This window comes from Pristis pectinata, chromosome 31 (genome assembly GCF_009764475.1).
Source record: "Pristis pectinata isolate sPriPec2 chromosome 31, sPriPec2.1.pri, whole genome shotgun sequence".
Lineage (NCBI taxonomy): Eukaryota > Metazoa > Chordata > Chondrichthyes > Rhinopristiformes > Pristidae > Pristis > Pristis pectinata.
In genome coordinates this window covers 987,881-1,013,554 of record NC_067435.1, presented here as the reverse complement: position 1 = coordinate 1,013,554, position 25,674 = coordinate 987,881, and the positions used below count along the sequence as shown (strand labels likewise).

At 43.1% G+C, this 25,674-nt stretch overlaps 1 protein-coding gene across 3 annotated transcripts in view; it reads left to right on the top strand.

Moving 5' to 3' along the window:
- Positions 1–24,655, top strand: part of kri1 (KRI1 homolog) — a 33,543-nt gene extending 8,888 nt beyond the window's left edge. For all 3 annotated transcript variants that reach the window (XM_052042037.1, XM_052042036.1, XM_052042038.1), the window contains exons 6-19: positions 167–216; positions 1,234–1,330; positions 2,280–2,357; positions 6,178–6,287; positions 12,082–12,214; positions 13,340–13,435; positions 15,478–15,648; positions 15,756–15,831; positions 17,517–17,632; positions 18,314–18,455; positions 19,822–19,952; positions 22,178–22,242; positions 22,656–22,751; positions 24,056–24,655. In XM_052042037.1, coding sequence (XP_051897997.1) covers positions 167–216; positions 1,234–1,330; positions 2,280–2,357; positions 6,178–6,287; positions 12,082–12,214; positions 13,340–13,435; positions 15,478–15,648; positions 15,756–15,831; positions 17,517–17,632; positions 18,314–18,455; positions 19,822–19,952; positions 22,178–22,242; positions 22,656–22,751; positions 24,056–24,542 — 1,848 coding nt within the window. In that variant the 3' untranslated portion in view covers positions 24,543–24,655. The remainder of the gene's footprint in view (positions 1–166; positions 217–1,233; positions 1,331–2,279; positions 2,358–6,177; positions 6,288–12,081; positions 12,215–13,339; positions 13,436–15,477; positions 15,649–15,755; positions 15,832–17,516; positions 17,633–18,313; positions 18,456–19,821; positions 19,953–22,177; positions 22,243–22,655; positions 22,752–24,055) is intronic.
- The last annotated feature ends 1,019 nt before the right edge of the window (positions 24,656–25,674 follow it).

Sequence of the window (25,674 nt, the reverse complement as noted above, 5' to 3'; positions counted from 1 at the left end):
CAACTCTAAAACCAGGAGTGCATTCACTGAACATTTCACTAAGCTTTTGGTGTTGGAGGGAGCTCAGGTGGTTACTAAAGGCCATTTTTCTAGAAGTGATCATTTGGAAATAGGTTTGTTACTTTGCTTTTGTGATGATGACATGTTGTTGGGATCTTGATTTCAGAGAGCAGCATCTCCCAGTTATATAGAAGAACAGAAACAACTGAAAGAAAAGTAAGTACATGAGAGACTTGTGCTTGGGATAAACACTGCTTGAATACACTCAAATTTTGCTAGTCAATTCATCTAATTTCTGTTTCCAGTCCAAGCTGGTCCTTGCTTACATCCAGCCATGCTCTTAATTCCACGTGCATTGAATCCACCAAAAAAAAAATCCTGTAAATTTTGTTGAAGAATGGGGTTACATTTGACACAACGTCTCCTGTAACTTATCGAAATTACCAGGTACGAGAGTGAGCTCTGGGTCACTGTAGGCAGCCAGGGGCTGCCCCCCAGAGACTTCTCTGGGCTGCTGATGCTACTGCTGTGTGTGTGCCTGGCTGGAGCAGCTGCCTCAGGTGCTTTGAGTCAGCTAAATGCTAAAGTTTGCAAATTAGTCTGAGTTGCACTGTTTCTTTCCTAGGTATGTTACCAATGATTTTCTTTTTCTAAGAAAGCGTTAGGCACAAAAGTGTGCAGCATCAAATGCTACAAGCTATATAAATGTATTGACAGCTGTTAAATCAAAGTTTTTAACAAAAAAAAACATTTTTTTGTTCTCTTTAACTATTATGAATTTTGGATTTATCGTGGTTGTAATTATCAAACATGGAGGGGAACCACAGTGTTGTGATCCAGTACAGAAGTTTGGGTAGATTTGAAACTGGGCAGTGTCCCTTTACACTGTTTGCCATCGCTTCACCATCTCTGGTTTTCACACCATCTGCCCTCGTATGAGAACACCATGAATACTATAAGTGCCATGAGTTTGATGTCAAAGAATGATATTCCTTTGAAGGAGACTATTCAGCCCATTTTGCCGGCTATATGGGAATGGAATCCTGTTCCGCCTAGTTAGGATCCTTACAGCTGCCAAGTGGAAGACTTTGATATCATTGATCTTGAGCAGGTTTAAGACTGGGGATGGAGGGGGGAGACTGAGATAACCCATTCTGCTGTTCAGTTGCCCTGAAATTAAACATTGCAATGGTTATTGCTCTTTCTTAGTTCTCTTGTGTATATTTTCTGTAGCTTCCGTAAGTTTGTTGAAGACAGCGATGAGGACAGCGAGGGTGAGAATAGTGGCTCTGGCTTTCTGAAACTGCGGGTGAAGTCTGAAGAGGAGAAGGTACGTGACGAGGCTTTCTCTACTTTTAGTTTCAATGTAACATTTAAGATAAGATATCTTTATTAGTCAAACAAAGTGAAATGCATCTTTTGCATAGAGTGTTCTGGGAGCAGCCCACAAGTGTCACCACGCTTCCGGCGCCAACATAGCATGCCCACAACTTCCTAACCTGTACGTCTTTGGAATGTGAGAAGAAACTGGAGCACCTGGAGGAAACCCACACAGACACTGGGAGAACGTACAAACTCCTTACAGACAGCAGCTAGACTTGAACCCAGGTCACTGGCACTGTAATAGTGTCACGCTAGCCGCTACACTACTGTGCCTGGAAAGACAATCGTTCTTGGTTCAATGCCTGCCACTGCGCCTATTATTGGCTGAAACCTTTTATTGCGTGGCAAGTAATTTATTGCTCTGTAACATACTTTTATCATTCTACAGAAACCTGCTTTGCTTGCAGTATGTAGATTCACTTGCAATTTGTCACGTTGAGTCCCATACAAATTATTGACAATCTGACTTTGTAACTTGGGAAAACAAGAAAATTAAGGAATGAACAGTCTTTTCCTTCACAAAATAAAACCATATCTGTCAATATTCTGTTATTGTGGGTTTTAGGGTCAGTGATTTTATAACATTGGCTGTTTTCTGAGCTTAAAGTCAGGAGTATGCAACTTAAAATTTATGAAGTGCGGCTGCATTTGTCTCAACTGAGAAAGGAGAGCCAGGCTAGAAACTTATGGGAGCAAATAGACATTGTGTTGCTTTAGGCCCCATCAAGGGGCAGGTGTTGCTTCAGGCCTGCCAGGCAACCTGTGTCTCGGCTCCCTCTTAATTTCTTGCTGTGCACATTCATTTCTGCCCAGGGCAGGGCAGTGAATAAGGTCGTCACCGAGTCTACATTTAAGCCACCAACAATAATGATTACTCGTGTGTTGCACCTTCAAAGGAGAAAGAAGAGGAGTCTTACATCAATTGGCTGAGAGGGCAAAAAGATTTGGAAGAGAAGGGGCAGCTAAAAGACATAGTAAGTACTTTCAATGTATTTTCCATTATCTTGACATAACAGATGTGAGATCTATCTCTGCGGATATGTAAAAGTTATATGATTTGTATTACATTTAAAGATGATGCTGGATTAAAATAACAATCCAGATTACTTTCTGTTGCAGATGTTAAATAATCTTAAACCAGGTCAGAGTCATTGAGTTGTGTAGTAGTGAAACAGGTCCTTTGGCCCACCATGTCCATGCCAACCCTTTCTCCCATCTACACTAATCCCACCTGCCTGCATTAGTTTCATATTCTTCTATGCCTTGCCTATTCAAGTGCCTGTCTAAATGCCTCTTAAACGTCGAGATTGTATCTGATTCCACCTCCTCCTCTGGCAGCAGGTTCCAGATGTCAACCACTTTGTGTAAGAAAAACAAATTTAAAAAAGTACCCCTCAGATCCACTTTAAAAATTGTTTACTCTCACCTTGAGTCTATTTCTTCTTGCTTTAGATACCACCACCCTTCCTATGCCTCTTAGAATTTTATACACCTTGGTCAAGTCACACCTCAGCCTTTGTTCCAGGTAAACCAAATCCAGTCTATCCAATCTCTCCCCATAAATAAAGTCCTCCAATCCAAGTAACATCCTCCTGAAGCTCCTCTGAACTCTCTCGAGTGCAACCACATCCTTTCTATAGTGTGGCAACCAGAACTGAACACAAGTGCAGTCTAATCAGTGTTTTGTAAAGTTGCAACATAACATCCCAACTTGTATATTCTTTACCCTGACCTATGAAGGCAAGCACACCATATGCTTCACCTTCACCACCCTATCTACCTGTGCTGCCACTTTCGTGGAACAATGGATTTGAACCCCAAGCCTCCTCTGTTCAACATTCTTTAGTGCCCTACCATTTACTGTATATGAGCTATTCCTATCTGACTTCCCAAAATTTGGGATTAAGTTCCATCTGCCAACACTCTGCCCAACTTTCCATGTGATCTATATCCTGCTGTAGCTTTAGACAACCTTCTTCGCTATCCACAAACTTACTAATCATTACCTCCTACTGTTTCTGTTTGACCTTCAGTCTGAAACTGACCACATTTCCACCTGCAAGATTACCCATAGAAATCTGAATGATGTCAGTGGCTGTTCACTGAGCTGTTAGACTTCATGGCTTTATAAGAATTTCAAATGCATTTTAGTTAATATATTTGTTCTGTGTGATTTAACAATGTAACTGTATTTTAAAACTTGCTACGAACATTTCATGTTGGTGATGGTATTTTTTGGTAGTTCAACAAATGGAAGCATGGTACATGACCATACAGCAACACAGATGCAGATTTTAATGTTGAAAAAATGTATTTTGAGACCCTTCTCTGCAGCATTATCGATGAAATTCAGCATAAAGCCGCATAATATGAAGACGGAAGACCAAAATTTTTGAAAATAAATAGTTTTAAGGAACATTTTAAAGGGGGAAAGAAATGTGGGGAGGCTTATGGAGGGAATTCCAGAGGCAGGGGCCCTGTAGCTTAAGGCAAGGTGTCACAGGACACACGGAGGGTGAAGTTCATTTCTTTATTAATGATCCCAGTGGTGAAATACAGGGGATACTACAAATGGTCTTGCCATCTGTTCTGTGGTCGTCAAAGGACAGCTAGCATTTCAGCTTTTGATCGATATCTGTTAATTTCTGCTACAAGTAAAGGAAATAATCAGCAAATCAATCCTTAGTAGAAGCTGCTGCAGTAACTTAGTTTTTTGTTCCAAAAATAAACTTTAATCATAATAAAAAATATATACAAAGGAATAAACAGTGCAAAGCTCTTTACATTCTGAGTGTCATTTGGTCAATACATTCAGTTGTGTTAGCACATTTTTTTTCCTGCACATAGCACCTTTCTTACTCGTGGCCTGGGGGTGGGGGGGTGATACACTGTCTGTTGTTTAAGGGTCTTCCCCACCATGTCCAGTAGCGGAAGGAGCCTAGACTGGTTCTTCCCCACACAACCTTTGTATTGGCTGCACAGAGCTTCAGTGCATCCCTCAGCATGTCCTGTAGCTTGGACTGTGCCAGTCAGCATCATTCCTTTACGCACATCTCACTGTGCTGGAAGACCAACAAGTTTCAATCATATAAAGGGTGTCTTTCACTGAGATAATGCTCTTCCAACAGCAATGTTTGTCTCTGTGTGTCCCTGGGAATGGCCTGTAGACCTGAGAGTCCTCAGTTATGCAGCAGCTGGGGATGAATCATGACAAGGACCCTTGGATACTTCTCCACACCTTCTTGGCAAATCTAGTCTGCCAAGAGGTGGTCTGAACAGCAGTACGGTGACTTGTTCATAGCCAGAGGTGTGCTTTACTTGGGGTATTTATAAACAATAAAGCTGCAACACTCGGTGATTAGATCTGTAATTTCCCGTGTTTCGAAGCCTCTCCATTGTCTAATTTTTAACACCATCAGGTTTTGTGTCTCCGTTGTGCTTTAACGATTTGTTGAACTGGCTTTATTACAAACAATGGATATCTTGCTGTCAGCAATTGCCATTCACCCACCAGGACTAAATCTGTAGTCAGTCCAGAGAGACTTTCATCAATTCTCAGGCCAAATCTTAAACCTGAAACCAAGTGCTACTATAAATCTGGCTGAAAACAACCACCCTCTATTCCACCGATAAGTTTCTATTTAAAAAAAATAACCATTTTCATTAGTGTTTTTAAATAGCTGACCTTGTAGAGTGGGTTTTAAAGTACTGCTGAAGCACCTAATTTAACTGTTAACACAGGAGTCTGCAGCCCATTGGGTACCTGACAGCCCAGCCTCTATAGAATGTGCAAAGTTGAGTGATTTTTGCCCCCCCACCCATTCCTCTGTAAAGCTTCTGTTTTCTGCATTGAAACTGCCATCTAAAATAACAAATTTCATAAGTGGCTTTTGACCCATTTCCAGATTTTAACAGTAAATCTTTCTAACACATGACAAAAATGAGTGTTTTGTAAAATGGTCAGGCCTGAAGTATAAAACTGCTCCACTTCTGGAAGTGACTGTCAGTATGGCGATAAGATGTGAGTGGAAATGATGCTCTGTTCTGTTATTGCCCCGACCCATTCGGAGACCAGATTATCTCTGCTCCCAGTACTTATCACATAGGCTTGTACTTTGGTAGCATATCCTACTACGCATGGTAATTGTGCAGAATCATAACATTTATCCTCTTGCATTACCAGTTTGAATACCACAAACTTGGATTCATGCCATCAATTTCCTTCCCCTTCACTTAGTGTTACTGAAATCAACCAAGCACTGTTGGCAGTGTGTTGAACAGTACTGTTGGAGGCACTCAAGTTGGGCAGACTCTCAAGCCAGTCGGTTTTCAGATCTGCACTGCTGTAACCCAAAGAGTGTGTCTTCTGCCGTATAAATGATGACAAATTATATTTAAGTGGAATCTTCCCTGCAGAAGATTACTTTCTCCTGATTGGATGATTCTTTAAACTAAAGAAAATAGATTGTAAATTACACAATTACTGTAATTCTGCCTAATTTTAGGCAGTGCTAGATTATTAGAAGAACGTGGTGGGTCTTGGGTCAGTGACTGACAGGAATGTTGTAGTGTTGTGACAGAGACCTCCATTAGACTACAAGGGCGTCTCTTCGAGGGAGGTGTCTCACTTGCACTGCTCTTGCTTCCCAAAGCAGCTCAGTGGAGTTTGGGAACCCAGAATGTGGATGTTTTTAGTGCATTACCCAGCTGTTCTCCCACACTGCATCACTGTATTTAGGCACTGCTTGCCAAACCCAGACTTAAATAAAAGGAAATGTTTTGAATGTGTTACAGAAATACTTGAGGGATTACTGGAATGATCCTCAGTTGGATGAAGGGGAGAAGTTTCTGCGGGACTATATTCTGAATAAAGGGTATCTTGATGAGGAAGAGGAGGAAGACCGGTAAGAACATTTATTGCCAGTGTTTTCCACATATGCCGGGCTTTTGTTTCCATTATTTCATTTGAATTTTCTTTTATAAACAGTGTATTTATTTTTAGATTTATGTCCTGGACCCTTTGGGCCATGCTACGTGTGACTGTATTTGAAATTTACAGCCAAGGTGTTTATCTGTCTTAATGGCTTCCTTAAAAGAGAGGTGATCTAGGAACACTATTATCTGCTTTTTCATTGCACATTCCACTTTCGTCCAATTTTAAGACCAGATATGGGCAGTGGCGTCCTTGCACAGGACTATCATTTATTGACACAGGTCGTGCTGGACTCTGGACTATACCGGCTGGTGACCTCTGCCAATCCAACAGTCACACTTTTCGTAGCCCCTTTGGTCCAAAGGTTCACACTGTTGCTGCTGGTCCCTGCGATGGAGTTGTCTACGACCACTTCCTCACATGATGGATCCTGAGGTCCCCGCATCCTACCCCACCCCCTCAGACCACCCTGATGGTCTTTTGGCAGCTCGCTGCTGTCAAAGGCCTTTGAACTGCTTTTAAATGTCTAGTAATCACAGATGTTAAAAACAGTTCAAAATTACTTAATTTTTAAAAAAGACCTTTTAAAATTAATATAACTTAATTAAAAACATTTTTAAGTAAAAAGAGGAAAGTACACAAGCCTGAACTTTCTTAATCAAGGTAAATGACCCCATTCCTATGAATGGGATGTGCTGTGTACAGTTGGTCTAAGGCCAAGGGTCAAGATGTGACATTTATCTGACCCTTCAGCTCAGCACATCTGTACCTCACCTCTGGACAAGATGCTGAGTGCAGCAGCAGAGCTTGAGGGCGGGTGCACTGGCATTGGACGTCCTTGTTGCAAGCCCGTTCTACCTGAAATGTGAATGCTCAGCAGTCTTTGTTAGAAGGTGGTTTGTACCTAATGTGTACCAAGACATTTGGCACAGTGATTTAAAAGAAAAGCAAAGCTCTGTTAAAATTCAAACAAGATGCTGGAAGAACGCAGCAGTCAAGGACCTTCTGTGGAAGGAAATGGACAGTGAATATTCTGGGTTGAAACCCTTCATCGGGACTGAAAGTGAGCTCTGTGTTGCTGTTTCCACACTGCCCTTCTCCAACTGCCTATCACCCCCCTCCTCACCTGGATCCACATCACTTGCCAGCTCTTGGTCCACCCCATCCCTTCAACTCTTCATACTGGCTATCTCCCCTCTGCCTTTCAGCCCAGATGAAAGCTCCCAACCCAAAACGTCAACTGTCTTTGTTTCCCTCCACAGATGCTGCCTGACCCACTGAGTCCCTCCAGCAGTTTGTTGCTCCTGTTTCCAACATCTGCATCTCTTGTGTCTCTGTAAAAATTCAAGTCTCTAAAGACTTTGCCATGTCCCTAGACGCTGTGCAGCCAGACAATGAAGGACCTGCATTTACATAGTGCCTTTCTTAAACTTGACACCCTTAAGTGCTCTACAGCCAGTGAAATATTTTATTGGAATACTTGCAGATTTATTGCAGGACACATGGCAGTCAATTTGTTTACCATAGATTCCCAGAAATGAGACAAATTACTGGATCAGTTATCAGTGATGTTGGTTGAAAGATAAATAACTGGGAATATATTTCCTGCCCTTCTTCCAAATAGTGCAATGGGACTTTTCTTTACAGCATAACTGTAAAGGTTGATGGTGTAGAGAGCCTATGGATCGATAAGAAACTGTTGGAAGATTCTGCTTGGGGCCCAGTGTAACAAACTGACAGTTTCAGAATACAGCACAGGAACAGGCCCTTCAGCCCGCAATGTCTGCACTGAACACGATGCCCAATTAAATTAAATCTCTTCTGCCGGCACAAGATCCAAATCCCTCCATTCCCTATGTATTCATGTGCCTGTCCAAAAGCCTCAAGTGCCACTATTGTAACTGCTTCCACCAGCTCCCCTGGCAGCCCGTTCCAGGCACCCACCACTCTGTGTTTCTTTTAAAGGAAATGTGCATGGCAATTTTTTTAAACTTTCCCCGTGACACCTTCAATGCATGGCCTATGCCCTCGAGTGTACCTCAAGTATGCTCTCTACCTTGGGAAAAAGATTCTGACTGTCTACCTTATCCATGCCTCTCGTAATTTTATAAACTTCTATCAGGTCTCCCCTCAGTCTCTGACACTTCAGAGAAAACAGTCCAAGTTTGTCCATCCTCTCCTTATAGTTAATACCTTATACCTTATAGTTAAGGCAGCATCTTGTAAACCTTTTCTGTACCCTTTCCAAAATTGCCACATCCTTTGTGTTATTGGGTGACCAGAACTGCACACAATGCTCCAAGTGCTGCCTGAGCAGAGTTTTATACAGCTGCAACATGACTTCTTGACCTTGTATTGCCCCATCCAGTGAAAGCAAGCATGCCATACGCCTTCTTTACCACTCTACTTGTGTGGCCACTTTCAGGGAGCTATGGACTTGGCCCCCAAGATCCCTCTGTACATCAGTGCTGTTAAGGGTCCTGCCATTTCCTGTATATTTAAGTGCATATATTACAAAAGAAGTCTCTTTTGAATCTACGTGGGTACTATTGTTGATTGTTACTGTTTTCCTAATTCTTCAAAAATACCTGCAGCAAAGCATGGTTTTTCCCTTTTAAATTCTGGAGATCGGGATGAAGGGTATCCCTTACTGATTGTCTATATTTGTAGAGGTTCCTGGAGGTGGTGGTGTTGTAAGGGGCTTCAGGGTACATGTATGTACTGTCGTGGGGGAACTCCTAGAGTGTGTACATTTGCAAAGATGGCCCACAAATTAAAAATTTCTGCCTTGGAGATGAGCCTGTGAAGAAATTCGAGCATAAGACTGGCATGTGCCTTCAGTAGAGTTGCTGGACAGCGATTGACGGCAGGAACACACTAGCCATCTTTGATCTTACTGGGGGTACACAGAAGCTGGGTTTGCTCGGCTGCAGTTCCCTAATCAGCTGAATAGTCTGTTGAAATTTGCTGGTTTTGTATGTAAGAAATGGCTGTTTGCATGAGGTCCAAGATGTACTATTCTCCCAGCAACATTTGGCATCAGTGTTTCTGTGGTTGGAAAGGAGGAAATTTATCTTTCTATATACAAAAGAAATCTGTGTGATTTCTGCCTGAATCTGTGTGATTTTTTTTTTAAGCACTATCACCTCCCCAAAATGTGCATTTAAGATTAAAACAAAAAAATCAAGAAGACCAGATCTGTAAGTTAGAACTTGGTCATTTCTGGGTGGTGTCAGCAAACCAAATTGAATTTGGGGAAAAAAAAACTGGGGAAGGGAAAGGGGCAATTTGAAAATTTAAATACTAAAGTTAATAGATTTTTAGTTAGGTCAAGGGACGCAGGCAGGTGAAGTTAAGAAACAGATCAGCCATGATCTAATAGCAGAGCAGGCTCGATGAGCTGAATGGTCTCCTCCCTTTTCCTGTACAGTATTTGATTTGAAGGATACCTCTGGTGAACTGTGTGTCAGTGTCGGGGCACTGACAGGTCAGCCATCTGGGGCAAAGGATGCACGTAACAGTGTTGCATTGCAGAGTAACACAAGTTTGCTACAGCTGCTTAGCTGCAAGCTGATTGGCTGCAGCAACGTGTGCTACAATGACACTGCACCGGCATATAAACCTGTTTGACCATTTCCATTGGTAAATCCTTAGATATCTCTTCCAATGAAATGTAAGTTGAGGAAGAGCGGGAATTTTGACACAGCTTTCACTTTTTATATATATAAAAAAACGTACAAAATTATATCTTTCCCTCCGTCCCTGTTTAACCTAGGTCAAGGGGAGGGCCCAGAATACAAACCATCGCTGATGCCTGATTGCCCAATTGCAAGTTTAAAATCTTGACCAATAAGATAGCATTTGACAAAGAGCGGGAGTTATGAAATGGCTGTTATTAAAAGTAGAATTAACAATTTTCTGTCTGAAAATGGCTCTTGTACAATCCACAGCGAGGGCAGGGAATCCATTTAGATAAATCCAATCATTTATGTAAAAAAATTACTTGACCAGTGAAACATAAGATGCTGATAAGTGGGAAATATGAAACAAAACTATATATATATTTTTTTTAAAGTTCCCTGATTGCCCCACATCAGGAAGAAGGTCTGTTGGCATTGTATTCGGGCAGTTATGCCCTGTCCATTTCGCCTGTGGTTGCAAACCAAGGGAACTGTATAGTACTGCATTCCTCTTGCCTTGCAGTTGTCCTAGGTCTTCCTATAACTCCAGTCCTGGCCTCCTATCTATCCACAATGTTAATCTCTCCACCACTGACCTCCTGCACTGAATCTCTAGAACTCTCATTATAATCTCTTTTGATCTTTCCCTCTCTCTCTCTTTTTCCTCCTTTGATATTCTATTACAAATAAACCTCTGACCAAACTACACTTTAGTTTGGTCATACATAGGTATCAATCTTAATTATACAACTTTGTGTTTTGAAGTGCCTTATAGCATCCAGCTGTGTTAAACACACTGCCTAAACGCTATCAACACTGATCTGTAAATGTTTAGAACCCCTCTGAAAATTCTATGGGGAAATTCACTAGTTAGTATGGTTCCCTGCCTTGCAGTGCTCTACCCTGTAGACCAGCAGGGATTTCTGACTGAATCCATCATCAGTGCTGTCATCTGATCTCAGAAGGGACAATCCAGGAAGCCAATAACAGCTCAATGGCCCTTGACTAGGGAGGCAGTTGGTTCTTGTTGTTCACCCAGAAAGGGAAACTTTAAAAGAAGCACAGTTCATTAGTGGTGATGCCTGTCATTGACAGGAGATAATAGTGCGGTGGTAGCAGAGATCTCTGGAGGATCTCTAGACCCTTGTCTTGAACTAATGCAAGGAGAAAAAGCTCATGGAAATATCCAGGAATGTACAGTTTCTTAATTCCTGCATGTGAGGACAAGGTGAAGCTTGACGATGTCCTTGGTGATGCAAATAGCAGAGATCATCATTTGGCTGACACTGAAATACTAATGAGTACAAATTAAAATTTACAAGAAAGAGGAACAGTTTGTTTTCATTTCCCTAAAGACTAGTTGATTTTGTGGTGTTGTTCCATGCACCGAGTTGAGATTGATTGCCAACCAGGTAAAATGGGATTTGGAATATTGGGATAATTGGAGCAGGGTCTGCAGAGATGTATGCCCATCCTTGAATTGTATTTGGTTTGACCTTTTAATCTGCAGAGCATTTGAAGCAATGCAATGCCAAACCAAATTGAGACCTGCAGCAGAGGATGTCCAGGCCTCTCCTCAGTTGCTTTGAGAATTGAGAAATTGTCATAAATTGCACCATTATTGCCACTTTAAAAAAAAGTCTCAATTATTCTTTGGTGTCTGAGTAATAATGTAAAGCTGGAATGCAGTTGTCCAACCTTGCTTCATGTCAGGATGTGACAAGCAGGCAATGAGAGATGTTCACCCATCCAGTATGGGATGGACATCAACCTAAGTTTGACCCAGCAAGTGTTGATCCAAAGTAAAAACTGCAGTGTTCCAAATCTTCCCTTCCCTCATCACCAACAATCAGATGTGTTGTAAACTGCTGGCTTTGTCATGTGTTTTGAGCAGCAGTAGAATCTGCCTGGATGGTGAGAGAGAGGAAGGGGAAAACGCTCTTCTCTCTATGCACTTGTCTACGTGTGTAATGCAGCCATAATGATGTTGCCGTCCGTGGGAATTGCTTTCCATTTAGTCAGGTTGACACTCACTTTGATTTTGTTTCTTTCCATTCTTTCCTTCCCCCCCAACTGATCTTGAAGGATCCCTACCTATGATGAAATAGTTCAGGATGAAGTGGATGACTCCTCAGATGAAGGGGAGGAATTTCTAAGGAAACAGGAAGATTTTGAACGAAAATACAACTTCAGATTCGAGGAACCCGATGCAGAATTTGTAAGTGACGTATTATATCTAGATAATATTTCACCTCTCTTTATTGGCCCCAATTATCAACAGCTGTAATTTAGTTTGAGTCCCAAGTTCAATGTTGACTCTGCTGAGGTAGCTCTTGGTCATCAGCAGTGGAAGGGGTTCTCCAGCAGAATTCAACAGCCTCTGGAGATGGTTTGGGGTGGGGGGGGAAGGTGGTGGTGGTGGTGGGCGGGCAGAAGAATCAGTAGGGTTTCCCACTTGAGTGCTATCTCATGACTTGTGCAAGAATATAATTGGCAGAGGGCAGGAAGGAACTGAGCATCTGAGCAATTGGCCAACATTCAAATCTTTGGGCTTGCAGTTAAGGAATGGCTGTCAGGGTGTGATAGACTAGCTCCGTACCAGACCCTAGCACGTGTCCGTGCCTCAGGAAACTTAGAGTGGTATGGAGAGAAAGGAGACACAGTATGGCTGACTCCATGTTTGTTTTTTTTCACATGTCTCCCAACAGAGTGGGAGCCTAATGTAGACTGACTGGACAGCCTGTTGATGACATATGGCATGGGAAACAATGGAAATAATTTTGAAATTGGAGCAGTAATGTAGATATTTTAGTAACATATGTGGATTTTGGAAACTGCCCCACAGTTACCTGGTTGCCAGAACTTCCTAAAATCAGATGATAGTGCAGCAATGAAGGCCATTTGTTCCATTTTGCTGTTGCTAGCTCTCTTGGAGCAGTTCAGTTATTCACAGTTTCTCCATTACTTAGCAAAAGCCGAATATTTGATGCATCAAAATTAAATGGAAAATGTGGAAACCACAATTTTAAACATAGACACTGTAATATTAGATTTGAGGTGATAGCTTCGAGCTTTCTTTCAACATCTGCACCATCCAGCAGTCTCCCACTTTTAACAGGTGTTATTTTCAGACTTGTTCCTGCTGCATGATGCAGAGGAAGGACATGCACTTACTGCTTTGATCCTCGCCTGCATAGTACTGTGGCAGGCTACAGTGAAGAGTCTGTGTCCAAAACTGCCAACTCCTGAAAGTCTCCGCAGAGCTTTTGGTAAAACTCTTGTATAAACTGATATAATTGTTTTTTGTGGACTGCCAAAACATGGATTGTTTCCTCTCTTAAAGATAAAATCATACCCAAGAACCATTGCAACCTCAGTCAGAGCAAAAGACGTTAGAAGAAAACGCAAAAGAGAAGAAGTTAAGGAACGAAAGAAAAAAGTAAGTGTTTTACATAATCATTGAAACAGAATGGTGTCAATACAACAATGTTTGTTTGGATTACCTATGGATTACCTACAGACACCACTGAGCATCCTCCATAAAACCAAAGGCATTCAGACCAGGAGCTGACCCTTTTGAGCTCACTCCACCATTCAGGGCTGATCTTTTGCCTCAGTACTAATTTCCTACAATGACTCCATGTTCCTTGATTTCTAAAAACTATTGATTCTTTTGAACATACCCAACAAATAAACCTCCACAGCTGTCTTGGGTAGAGAATTGGGTGAAGAAATTTCTTCTGATCAGTCCTGAACAGCCAACCCCTTATTCTGAGAGTGTGACGCCAGTTTTGCACACCTCACCCAGCCAGAAGGAACGTCATCCCTGCATCCACCTTATCAAGCTCTGTAACAGGTTTGTACGTTTCGATGAGGTTGCCTCACGTTCTTCGAAGCTCAAGTACAGATCAAGTCTGCGTAATCTGTCCTCTTTGAACAATTTCCCACCTCCCACACCCTATCCCAGGAATCAATCTGGAGAACCTTCATTGCACTCCCTCTTGTGTGTAAGTCCTGTACAGAATATTCCATGTGCAGTGTCAGTCAGTACCCTCCACAAGTTCAGTAAGATATTTTTACTTTTGAACTTGAGTCCTCTTGCAATAAAGGCCTTTCAGGAAGCTTGCTGCATCCGCTCATTAACTTTCTCTGTGCATAATGACACACTGGTCCCTCTTAAAGCCAACACCTTTCTACCTCTCATCATTTAAGAAATTTGCTCCTTTTCTCTTCTGTGCACCCAAGTGGATGACCTTGTTCCTATACACACTTCATCTGCCTTGTCTGGCCTACCTATAACCCGCTGAAACCTCTCTCACCCTCCTCACAACCCTCCCTAGGCTTTATTTCATCAGTATTTTGCCCCCAACTCCATGTGCTCGACTCTGCCCAATACTTTCATTATTTTCAGTGCTTTGTTACCAGTTCCTAAATAATAGACTTGTTCCCTTGTTACTTTATTTTAGGTGTAATAAAAAAATTAACTTGGCGACATTTGGGATACAGAATATAAAAGTTGAGATGTTATGTTGCAACTGTACAAAACACTGGTGAGGCCACACTTGGAGTATTGTGAGCAGTTCTGGCCACCAGACTATAGGAAGGATGTGACTGTAGTGGAGAGGGTGCAGAAGAGATTCACCAGGATGTTGCCTGGATTGAAGGACTTCAGTTATGGGGAGAGATCGGACAGGCTTGAGCAAAGGAGGCTGAGGGGGGGACCTGATAGAAGTGTATAAGATTCTCAATCGGCATAGATAGGGTAGATTGAATCTTTTTTTCCAATGGTAGGGATATTAAAAACAAGAGGGCATATGTTTAAGGTGAGAGGAAGGAGTTTTAATGAAGCTTTTGCTCAGAGAGTGGTTGATACAGTATCTGGAATGTGCTGCAGAGGTGGTAGTGAAATCAGACATAATGAGTATGTTTAAGGGGCATTTAGACAGGCAAAAATAGGCAAGGCATACGAGGATACGATCATAACATGGGCAAATGGGATTAGTGTAAGTAGGTTTAAAGGTCAGCATGGACCTTTGGGGCGGGGGGGGGGGGGCCAAAGGGCCAGTTTGTGTGCTGTACCATTCTGTGACAATAGTTAGTATTGGCTGCTCCACTGTAAAAGACCTGCCTTCATTCCCACTATATAAAGCACATTCATTCCCACTGCATAGGTCACACCCTTTGCACTTTAGTTTTGGGTGCAACCCCCTGCCCAAAGGTCAGCCTTTCACATGCTTCAATGTATAAAGCACAGCCTCCGGTTCCATCTCCATTGCCAGCTCCTTGGGATGCACAAACACTAGCACTTGACACTACAGAGGGATGAACAGTTATCTGTCCTGAGTCTGCTGTTAGTGAGTTCCTCAGTCACTGCGCAGAGAAACGAATGCCAGGTTGCAGAATTTGGAGCACTGTCAGTCAGCAGGCACTCCAAAAACAAACCCTTTCTTCTGGTTTAATGTTTATAAATGGGTTCTTTAGGAGAAGGAAAAGAAGAAAGAGGAGATAAAGCAGCTGAAGAACCTGAAGAGGATGGAAATAATCAACAAACTGAATTGGCTGAAGGAGATAACTGGGAATGAAACCATTGGCTTCAGTGAGGAGCACCTGGAGGAGGACTTTGACCCAGCCAAACATGACCAGCTCATGCAGGTTTGTATGAGTCAAAATAAAACCGTGCCTTGTGGAGCTGCTTTCATCATCTTACAGAAAGAAGTTGAGCTTTTGTAACCAGAAAACTTCTTTATTCATCCCCTCAGGAATTCTTCAACGACGACTATTATGGAGTTGGAGATGAGCAGAAACCACAGTTTGAGAATGAGGAGGAGTTTGGTGGTAATGTGTCTTCCTTTGGAAACTTAACTAAAAAATATAACAAGTACAGGCACATACTATTTTTGTGTGGTTGTTGGTGTAGGAAGATATGAATGGAATGGTGGTGTGCACTAAAGTGGCATTCGATCTAGACAAATGTGAGGCAGTGCTTTTGGGGAGATGGGGCATGGAAGGGGAATAAATGGTAAGATGCTGAGAAATGCTATACATATCTGCCAATCCCTGACAATAGCAGGAGGGGTAGGTAGATGATTCAGAAGTCCTACTATATTTGATTATTTGCTGAAACACATCATAAAACCAGGGAAGTTATACCAGACTGTGTTTAAAAATGCCGCTAGGCCACAACCAGAGTACAGCATGCATTTCTGGTCACACGTTATGAAGGATGTCATTGTTTTAGAAAGGATATTTGCAAGGGAGTTGCCAGAAGTGAGGAAATATTGGACGTGCTGGGATTGGTTCCCAGAATATCCATTCTTTGGTGTAGAGACTGAGGAGAGATTTATTTAAGATTAAAATTATGTGGGACCTAGATATGGTCGATAAGAAGGACCTGTTTCCCCTGGCAGGGAGGCTGATAACTCAACTGTATATGGTTAAAGTATTCAATAGATATTGAGCAGGAATCCTGAGGATGAATGTTTTGAAAGGATGGTAGAGACAGAAACTGTCATTGATTAAGAAATCTGTGAGTTTGAAGTGTTGTAACTTGCAGGGATCTAAATGAAGACCTGAGGAGTGGGGTTAGGCTGGAGTAGCTTTATTTTTTGGTCAGTTTGGGCACAATAGACTGGCCATTTTTCTTTGCCAAAAAATTCTGTGAAGTTAATGTCTAAGAGTTAACCATGAGGGATTCACCTGACTACTAATGTATATTACTGGCAGATTCATCATGAATAATGTTGGCCTAGGATCTGGTACATAGTTTTCACATTATGTTGCTAGGAAGCCCTGACCCATTGCTGCTTTGCAAGATGTGTAATATCAATAGCAATGTTTGAATGTTTGTTAAATAACTGCACTTTCAAATCAGCCAGTGGAAATGTTGCCCATTTACCTGGAGTCAGTTCTCGGCTCTCAGCCATGTGTATCAGTTGGAGCCATCCTCCCTATTTGATCCTCATCCCTCTGTCCTCCTGTGGGTCTAGTTGATTAAATGTACTTTGTGTGAACATTTTACTTTATACTGACCGCAAACTGCACCTACAGCAAGTGTTTTGATTTATGCTGCTGGTGTGCTTGTGTTCAGTGTGACACTCCTAACACCAATGTAGGGTGGCAGGCCCCCACAGAGGGGACATTACTGCATGCACAGGTGCTCAGTAGACATGCCCAGGATTGCCCACTGTCTCTGTGGAATGAAGATGACCTTAAGTTAGATGGCAGTTTAATGCGACAGTTAACAATGCAAAGACTCCTGCCCCTTGATTACTGTTGAGTATCTATTAATGATTAAACTGTGTGCATATGTGCTTTGGGGGAAGGCCATGCTTGATTGATTGACCATCTGACTATATGGATGGTCATCCTGGTATTGCAAGTCCCACAAGACTATATCCAACCAACCTTACTAGTAAAGGAGAATACATAAGATGAGACTTCAGCAATGAAAACAGACTGTTACTGGTACACCTTTAAAAGGAACCTAACCTAACGGAAATTCCTATTTGCTATTACACTAGATGAGTGGAACTGGGACACGTGGACGGGAAATGAGGCTGACTGGACGGAGAGAGAGGGAGAAGAGCAGTGGCAGCAAGAGAGTTATGAGCCTCACTGTGATGATCCGGACTTTATTGTAAGCCAAGATTCCCAGTTCAATAAATTAACATTGCCACAGAGTTGAGTTTGCTCCGTAGGAATTTCTCTCTTATTCTGCCCTCTTGGGCACTGGCAATCTCAGTTGTAGTTCATGCAGAAGCACTTAGTGTTGTAGTGATTTTTTTCTGTGTACACCTTTTTCTACAAAGGTAAGAATCCAAAGATGTAGAAATTAGGATTTCTATGTCTGTGGTCTTGGTGTTGCTCAGAGAGACTTTGGTCACAACATTTGGCAAACGGACAGGGAGGCAGATTTCTCATTGCTGATGATCACTTTCTCATCTTTTGCTGGGAATGAGATCCTTGGGCATCAGGAGCCGTCTGTACAGTGAGAAGTTGTTCATGTCTGAGTGCTGGCCTTGGATGGCATCACAACCACACAGACCAGGCAGCTCCCAGACTGGGAAGGTATTGGGCTCATTCTGTGCTGAGCTTGCCTACACTGATGCTCCACTCCTAATTTCATTGGATTCGCCCTTGAAGAATGAGCTATCACTCAGCGGCCATTACCTGTGAAGCTATGGGCCGTGAACCTGTGCCTTCAGGGAAGGGAAATGGAAGGTTATTGAGAGGACTGTGGTAGAGTTCTGTTCTTTCCAGTGCAGGAGCTCTGTGCTGTGATCGGAACATAGATACTGACTGGTTGCTCCTTTAACAGATGGATGCGGATTATGATCCCAGTCAGCAGGTGGTCTCCTCCAAGAAGAAGAAGAAACAAGATGTTCTACTCATGGGCAAGAAAAGGCGAAAATCTAAATTTGCAGAGGCAGTTTGCAAGTTGAAGCCAACTTTTGATCCAAGTAAGTCTCTCTGTTGGTCCCTGGTCCCTCTACCCACACTGGTAATGGTGGCCAATCTCTCCTTGGTAAAAATGCATTCCTTTTTCATCGTTTAAACTGAATGTCCACTGAGAAGATCACAACACAAAACTACATTGTGATTGTCAGACTGAATAAAGATATTTGCAGGATGCCTTGTGTTGGTAACATGGCAGAGTAATGGGAAATGAGCTGGGGCTTGATGCTGTCGCTTTTCTCTCTCCTTCTGATCTACCCAGTACCTTCTACACCCGCCCTGGCAACCGCACCCCCCCCCCCCAAATAATTCTCCATCAACCCTTCCTCACCCACTCCAGCACCCACACACTTCTTCCACTAATTCCCCCCCCCCCCCCCCCCCCACTGTTCCCATCTGCCCTCCACCTCCCTCACTTGGTTCCAGGCTCCACCTTCCTCTCCTATCAGATCCCACCATCTGTAGCCTTCTGTTGCTTCTGCCTATCACCTCCCGGCCTCTGTCAGTGTTCCCTCCCTCCCTCCCCTCCTCCGTCTGCCCATCACCCCTCCTCACCTGGATCCACCTATCACCTGCCAGCTCTTGCCCCTCCCCTTCCCCTCACTCTCTTACACTGGCTATATTCCCTTGATCTTCCCTTCCAGATGAAGGGTCTTGATCCGACATGTTGACTGTCCATTTCCTTCCACAGATGTTGCCTGACCCACTGAGTTCCTCATGGAGTAGTGGATTATCCAAAAATTTCCAGTGTTTTTCCATTTGGCTCACAGTGTTCCCACTTCCTGCACTCTCTTTAACTCACTGGGTGAATTTATTTTTCTACTGCATAGTGAATAAAATGTTTGGGGTATTAATAGGAAGGTATCAAATAGTCCAAGAAAATCTGCTCATCCAGCGCAGAGGATGCTGGATTATCAGAGTTTTACTTTGTGATGGGGTGAGGCCAGGGCCATCTCTGTACTAACTGTTTAAGTTATGCATGTATTCTCTTTTCCCTGATTTAATATCATTACATCTTTGCATCCTTTAGCCTTCCTACAGTGTCCTGTAATGGGTGTGTATTTTCTGTTTTTGTTTCTGGATTGGTGAGTGTGCTTTAGTGCATTTAAAGGGTGGATTGAAGCCAGAACAAATATCAGTCAGGGGAGAAAAAAATCACTAACATGGGAAGTTAGAAACACGGTATAAAAAGCAGGGTGGTTCTTTTGGACTTGTATGTAATTTTGATTTTAGTTCACACAGCCAGTTCAATTGGAACAATTGTGCTGTGCACTTTCACTTTGTGCATTTCGAATGTAAATTTGGTGATGTGGCATTCATTCTTTATCTCTTTTAATGTGTTTGACTTTTGACCAAATTGTCTTTTATCAGAGGACAAGACCTTTGAGCAGTACTTGGATGAGTACTACCAGCTGGATTATGAAGATATCATCGATGACTTGCCCTGCAGGTTCAAGTACAGGCGGGTGTTGCCTAATGACTTTGGGCTCAGTACAGATGAGGTATGTTTATATTGTCAGACCTGTAGTTCGCCAGCTGTGCAGATCAGAAAGTCAGAGATAGTAAACTTCAGGTGCAGTAACTGACAAATATCACTGTAGAGAGTTGTGGACACAGCTCAGCACATAACGGAAACCAGCCTCCCTTCCATGGACTCAGTCTACTCTTCTCGCTGCCTCTGTAAAGCAGCCAACATAATCAAAAACCCCACCCACCCCAGACGTTCTCTCTTCTCCCCCCTCCCATTGGGAAGAAGATACAAAAGCCTGAAAGTACATATACCACCTGGTACAATAAAATGAACTCTTGACCTCACAATCTACCTCGTTATAACCTTGCACCTTTATTGTCTGCCTGCACTGCACTTTCTCTGTAACTGTGACACTTTATTCTGCATTCTGTTACTGTTTTCCCTTGTACTACCTCAATGCACTGATGTGATGAAATGATCTGTATGGATGGCATGCAAAACAAAGTTTTTCACTGTACCTCAGTACATGTGACAATAATAAACCAATTTACAACTCACTGCTCTCTGCACACTGTACACAGTGAGTGCTGGGAGTGGAAAGACTGGATATTCTGCTCAGAGACACAAGATCGTTGTTGAGTGGAAGGCTTTTGTGGGATAGAGTTCCTCAAAAGCAAAAATTTATTGACCAAAAATGTGAGGCGTCGTCCTGTCCACTTCTTCACCCTTCAGTGACCGCCAGGCTTTCAGCGATTTTAACTATAAACTCTGAGTTTTTGTTGGTAAATTCTTCTAACTCTCACCCTCTTGAAATCTTCCTGACCAGCATTTTGTCACTTGTCTCCATTTCTCCTCAGTGACACTGAGCCAGCTTTTGTCTTTACAAAGATCTTGTGGATTGCCTCGGTAGATTGAAAGTACAAGTGTGAGCTGCATGCTTACAAACACTCAAATGGAGTGGACTGGGCAACAGTAACCATCTTGGTTATTTCCTAGCAATAGAATGTGTAAAACAAGGAAATTACTAAACTGAATCCTTTATGTACAACGGCCTGGTGATGGATTTAGACAGAAATTAAACCTTTTACTTTTTAAGCTTTCTTTGAGCCAGGTGGCCAGAATACCAGTGGCTGCACTGCTGGAATAGATGCCCAGATGTTGTGTCCAGATTCCCCTTTAGCAAGAGGGCAGGCACAGACCGTGATCACATCTGCTGGATTTTAGTTCAGCTTTTAAAAGAATTTGGTTTGTTCAGAATGTGATTCCAGGTTTATTAATACAAATAATCCCCAGCGACTTCTGTAGCTGGATAGTTTGAAACCCACTACTCTGTACCAAGTTGTGGCACGTCCACTAGAGGTGATTAGTAAATGAACTCCTGCTAACGGTATCCACGTCCTGAGAGTAAGTAACAAAAAGATACCTCTTGTCACAAATGCATATTGACATTGTTAACACATCCGCAAAGTTTTTTCTTGATTACTCTTTGGATCACCTGTTAGAGAGTCAAAGAAAACCAAATCCATGCTGACCATCAACCACCCATTTACATGAACCAACACTGATCTCATTTTATTCTCTCCACTTTCCCATCAGCTCCCCCCCCAGATTCTACCACTCGCCTACACTCCATTTGAGTGTTTGTAAGCATGCAGCTCACACTTGTACTTTCAATCTACCGAGGTAATCCACAAAATCTTTGTAAAGACAAAAGCTGGCTCAGTGTCACTGAGGAGAAATGGAGACAAGTGACTAAATGCTGGTCAGGAAGATTTCAAGAGGGTGAGAGTTAGAAGGATTTACCAACAAAAACTCAGAGTTTATAGTTAAAATCGCTGAAAACCTGGCGGTCACTGAAGGGTGAAGAAGTGGACAGGACCACGCCTCACATTTCTGGTCAATAAATGTTTGCTTTTGAGGAACTCTATCCCACAAAACCCCTCCACTCAACAACGATCTTGTGTCTCTGAGCAGATTCTACCACATCTTTGGGATGTGGGAAGAAACCCACACAGTCACAGAGAACGTGCAAACTCAGACAGACAGCAGCCAAGGGTGAGACCGAACCTGGGTCACAAGAGCTGTGAGGCGGCAGCTCTATGAGCTGTCTCATTATGCTGCCCTAGTGAATTGAGAATGTGTAGAACCGGGCTATCCTTACAATCAAGCCTGCAGTGTCGTGGGATGTAGCTTTGTGGCCAGGGTGCCTTCAGCTTGATATCCAATTTGTAACAATAATCATTTGTTTCTTTTCAGATTTTGGCAGCAGATGATAAAGAACTCAATGCTTGGTGTTCGTTAAAGAAAACCTGTCAGTTCAGGTCAGTAAAACCGGCACTTGTCTTGCTGTGCACTATCTTTCTATTGCAGATTATAAAATGAATACTCAGCAGTCTGGTATAAATAGAATAATTCCATTTCCATGTTCCCAAATCCTACAGGGGTCTAGATTTGTATCATTCTTGGAATTTCCCAGAAGTGACTTTTTTTATTACTGTAATTAGGATTTTGGATAGGGAGAGAGCAGGAAGAGCCCTGGGCTTTGCTAAATTAGTCGATTTTGCTGATGGTATATCTTAACGAGACCTCATAAAATGTAATAATGTATACTTAACTTGGGTCCATAAACTTAGTGAGAATGCATAACTGCATGTACAATAGGACAAATGTCTGCGTGTCAGCACACACATCGTAAGTACAAACCCAATACAAACATAATTTTGTATTTTCTCAGAACTGAGAAAGAAGAGCTTCGCGACCTGAAGGTTTATCAGAAGAAAGCGCAGAATTTGTGGAAAAAGCAGCAGATCTTGAAGTCTCTCACACTACAGTAAGTGTAGTCTGTCAGCTGTGTCAAATCATCAACAATCTTGATAATGACAGGAACCCGACTGGAGAAAGGAAGTGGTAGTTTCTACGTGTTTATCACAATGACTAAGCATTTGAGCAGTGTTTACAGTACTGACATGCAGGGTTTTTGAGGCAGAAAGAGCGATTCTGCCTGATACCCAGTTTTGTGCTTTGCATTCATAGGAATGAGCTTTATTAGTTTGGTCATAACAGGATACCCTGTATATTTTGGGGTTTTTGTTAATATTGTTGGCAAAGGTCTGGCACTTTCGGTTATTTAAAAATAGCTTTTAAGCAAATGTTTCAGCTTTCAGTATCTCTAATGAACTGCATGTAAATTGGTAGTGCCAACACGTTCCCTGCACTTTCTGAGTTGCTTCACTGCGGCCTGTGCTTGTCCTATTCTGTTCTTTTCCATCAAATTATCCCAGTCTCATCATTTGTTGTACTGTGCATCTGCAGACAAAGGTGACTGGTCAGCAGGCAGTGCATAATATACACATTTTGAAAACTGCATTCTTAAAGCAAGATGCATGGTTGACATGTGAAATATATAGTCAGAGTTTTCTGTGTTTTTTTTTAAAACAAAACCAGTGTTGTAAGTAGGTTCTTTGGGGTTGTCTATCTGATTTGTGATTATTACATGATTAGTGAAAGTTAGTGAAATATTCAAATTCTTGATGTATAGATTGAAACCCGTTATTCATTTATTTGTCATTCTCTGGCTGTGTAGCTGCCCTATCAATCTGCAACCACCACTCTCTGGGCACACTTTCCACCATCAAGGACTGCCAGATCCAGATACAGGGTCAACCTTGACACTTACTCTGTAACTCGCTTCAGCCTCTAAGAGCTTCTCCTACCCTGTTAGCTAGGTACATAAGTATGGAGGGATATGGATCCATGTACAGACAGAAGAGATTTTAATTTAGCATCATGTTCAGCACAGACATTATGGGCCAGAGGGCCTGTTCTATGTCATATGTACCCCATCTTGCTTTCTATCTCCATCTCTCTTGAGTCTCTCTCAAAGTCTGATATTCATCACGTCACCCAGGTGGGGTCGAGGTACCGAATTTGAAGGGTCAGTGGCCTTTTCAGATAATTTTTATGCCCAATTGTCGCTCCCGCTGAGCACCTTTCAAACGCCAGCCCCTTCCTGGACAGTAAAGGCCACGGCAGAGCTTCTCCCCACTGACATAATAGGCTCCTCTATTAATAATGGATTGAAGGTTAATTAACTGAACAAAATACTAAATGGTTGAAAATGTTTGTGTTCTGCAGGGAAGATGAATCCCAGAATAACGAGGCAGCTGTCAAATCCAAAGTTGGAAAGAAGCGACGGGATAAACTGAAAAAGGCGAGGCTGCTGGAGGGGGCAGAAACAGAGGAGGAGACCACCAGCCCAAGCCCAAAGAAAGTGAGGTCAGAGGCCGACACCGGCAGACTGGATGTGGAAGTGGATGACGATGTCCTGCTTCCCAGACACAGCAGCAGCGTGAATGCAGCAGCAACAGAGGAAGCGGGAACCAGCAAAGCATTGGGAACATCATCTGCTCCTGCAGCTATCCCCGACAGACAGGCAGGACGGCCCACTGGGAAGAGGAAACTTAAAAGGAAAAATAGGTGGCTGACTTCACGGGTGAAGCTGGGTGGACGGGTGTTCAGCGGCTGCAGACTGCAGGCGTACGGACTGGACCCACGCAAACTGAGGTTTAAGCAGATTAACAGAGAAAGGAAGAAACGGGAAAAGAAGGAATCCAAAGACTAGTGATTTACTTTTGCTGAGCAAGGTTATTTTGTAGATTACTGTGAAACATGCACAGGTTTCTTATATCCCACATGGTTCATTAAAGTACATCTCGGTCCTTGTGTAACCTGGAAGGCTGTTTGAACTGCTGAATCTCTTTCTTTGATGAGGTTGAAGGTGGACGGGGAGGTGGGGGTGGAGGGGGAGGTGGGGAGAGATGGGGTGGAGGGGGGTGGGAGGTGGAGTGGGGGTGGGCATGGATGGGGAGGTTAGAGGGAGAGTGGGGGTGGACAGGGAGGGTGGATGTGGAGGTGGGAAGGGGAGTGGTGTTGAGAGGGAGTGTGGGGGGGAGGTGGGAGTGGGGGTGGGAGAGGGAGTGGGGGAGGTTGGAGGGGGAGGTTGGAGAGGGAGTGGGGGAGGTTGGAGAGGGAGTGTGGGAGGGGGAGGTTGGAGAGGGAGTGTGGGGGGGTTGGAGAGGGAGTGTGGGGGGGTTGGAGAGGGAGTGTGGGGGGGTTGGAGAGGGAGTGTGGGGGGGTTGGAGAGGGAGTGGGGGAGGTTGGAGAGGGAGTGTGGGAGGGGGAGGTTGGAGAGGGAGTGTGGGGGTGTTGGAGAGGGAGTGTGGGGGGGTTGGAGAGGGAGTGGGGGATTTGTATACTAGTTTGCTCCATGTCTAGTTTTCAAACTAGTAACTAATTCTGTAACTAGTTCAGCATTGGAATTGTATGACTTGCTCCAATCTGGTGATTGTGCATGAATGACCATTACTGTATCCAGCAGAACGATACCCTCCCTGGCTCAGACCATGCCCGCCGGCAGTGTTCCATAAAGTATTATTGGTGCCAGTTAGCAGACTAGATGTTCACCCTGTGGGGCTTGAAGGCCAACTCAAGAGACTGAGGTGGTACAAATTAAAGCCACCTCCAACTTTCCGTCACTACCTCTCTTATAGTTGGTCTCCCTGCCAGTAGGCAGCACTGATCTGGTGGAGTGGGATTTGTGGGATTGCTCTGAGAGCCAGCAATGGCTTGATGGGCCAAATGGTGGCCCCTTTGTCTTATGGCAATACATCAGCAGGGGAGCAGAATTTGGTGTCTTCAGGCTTCTGTACCTTAAGTTCTGGCATGGAGACTTGTTGAATTTAAGATTAATGGTT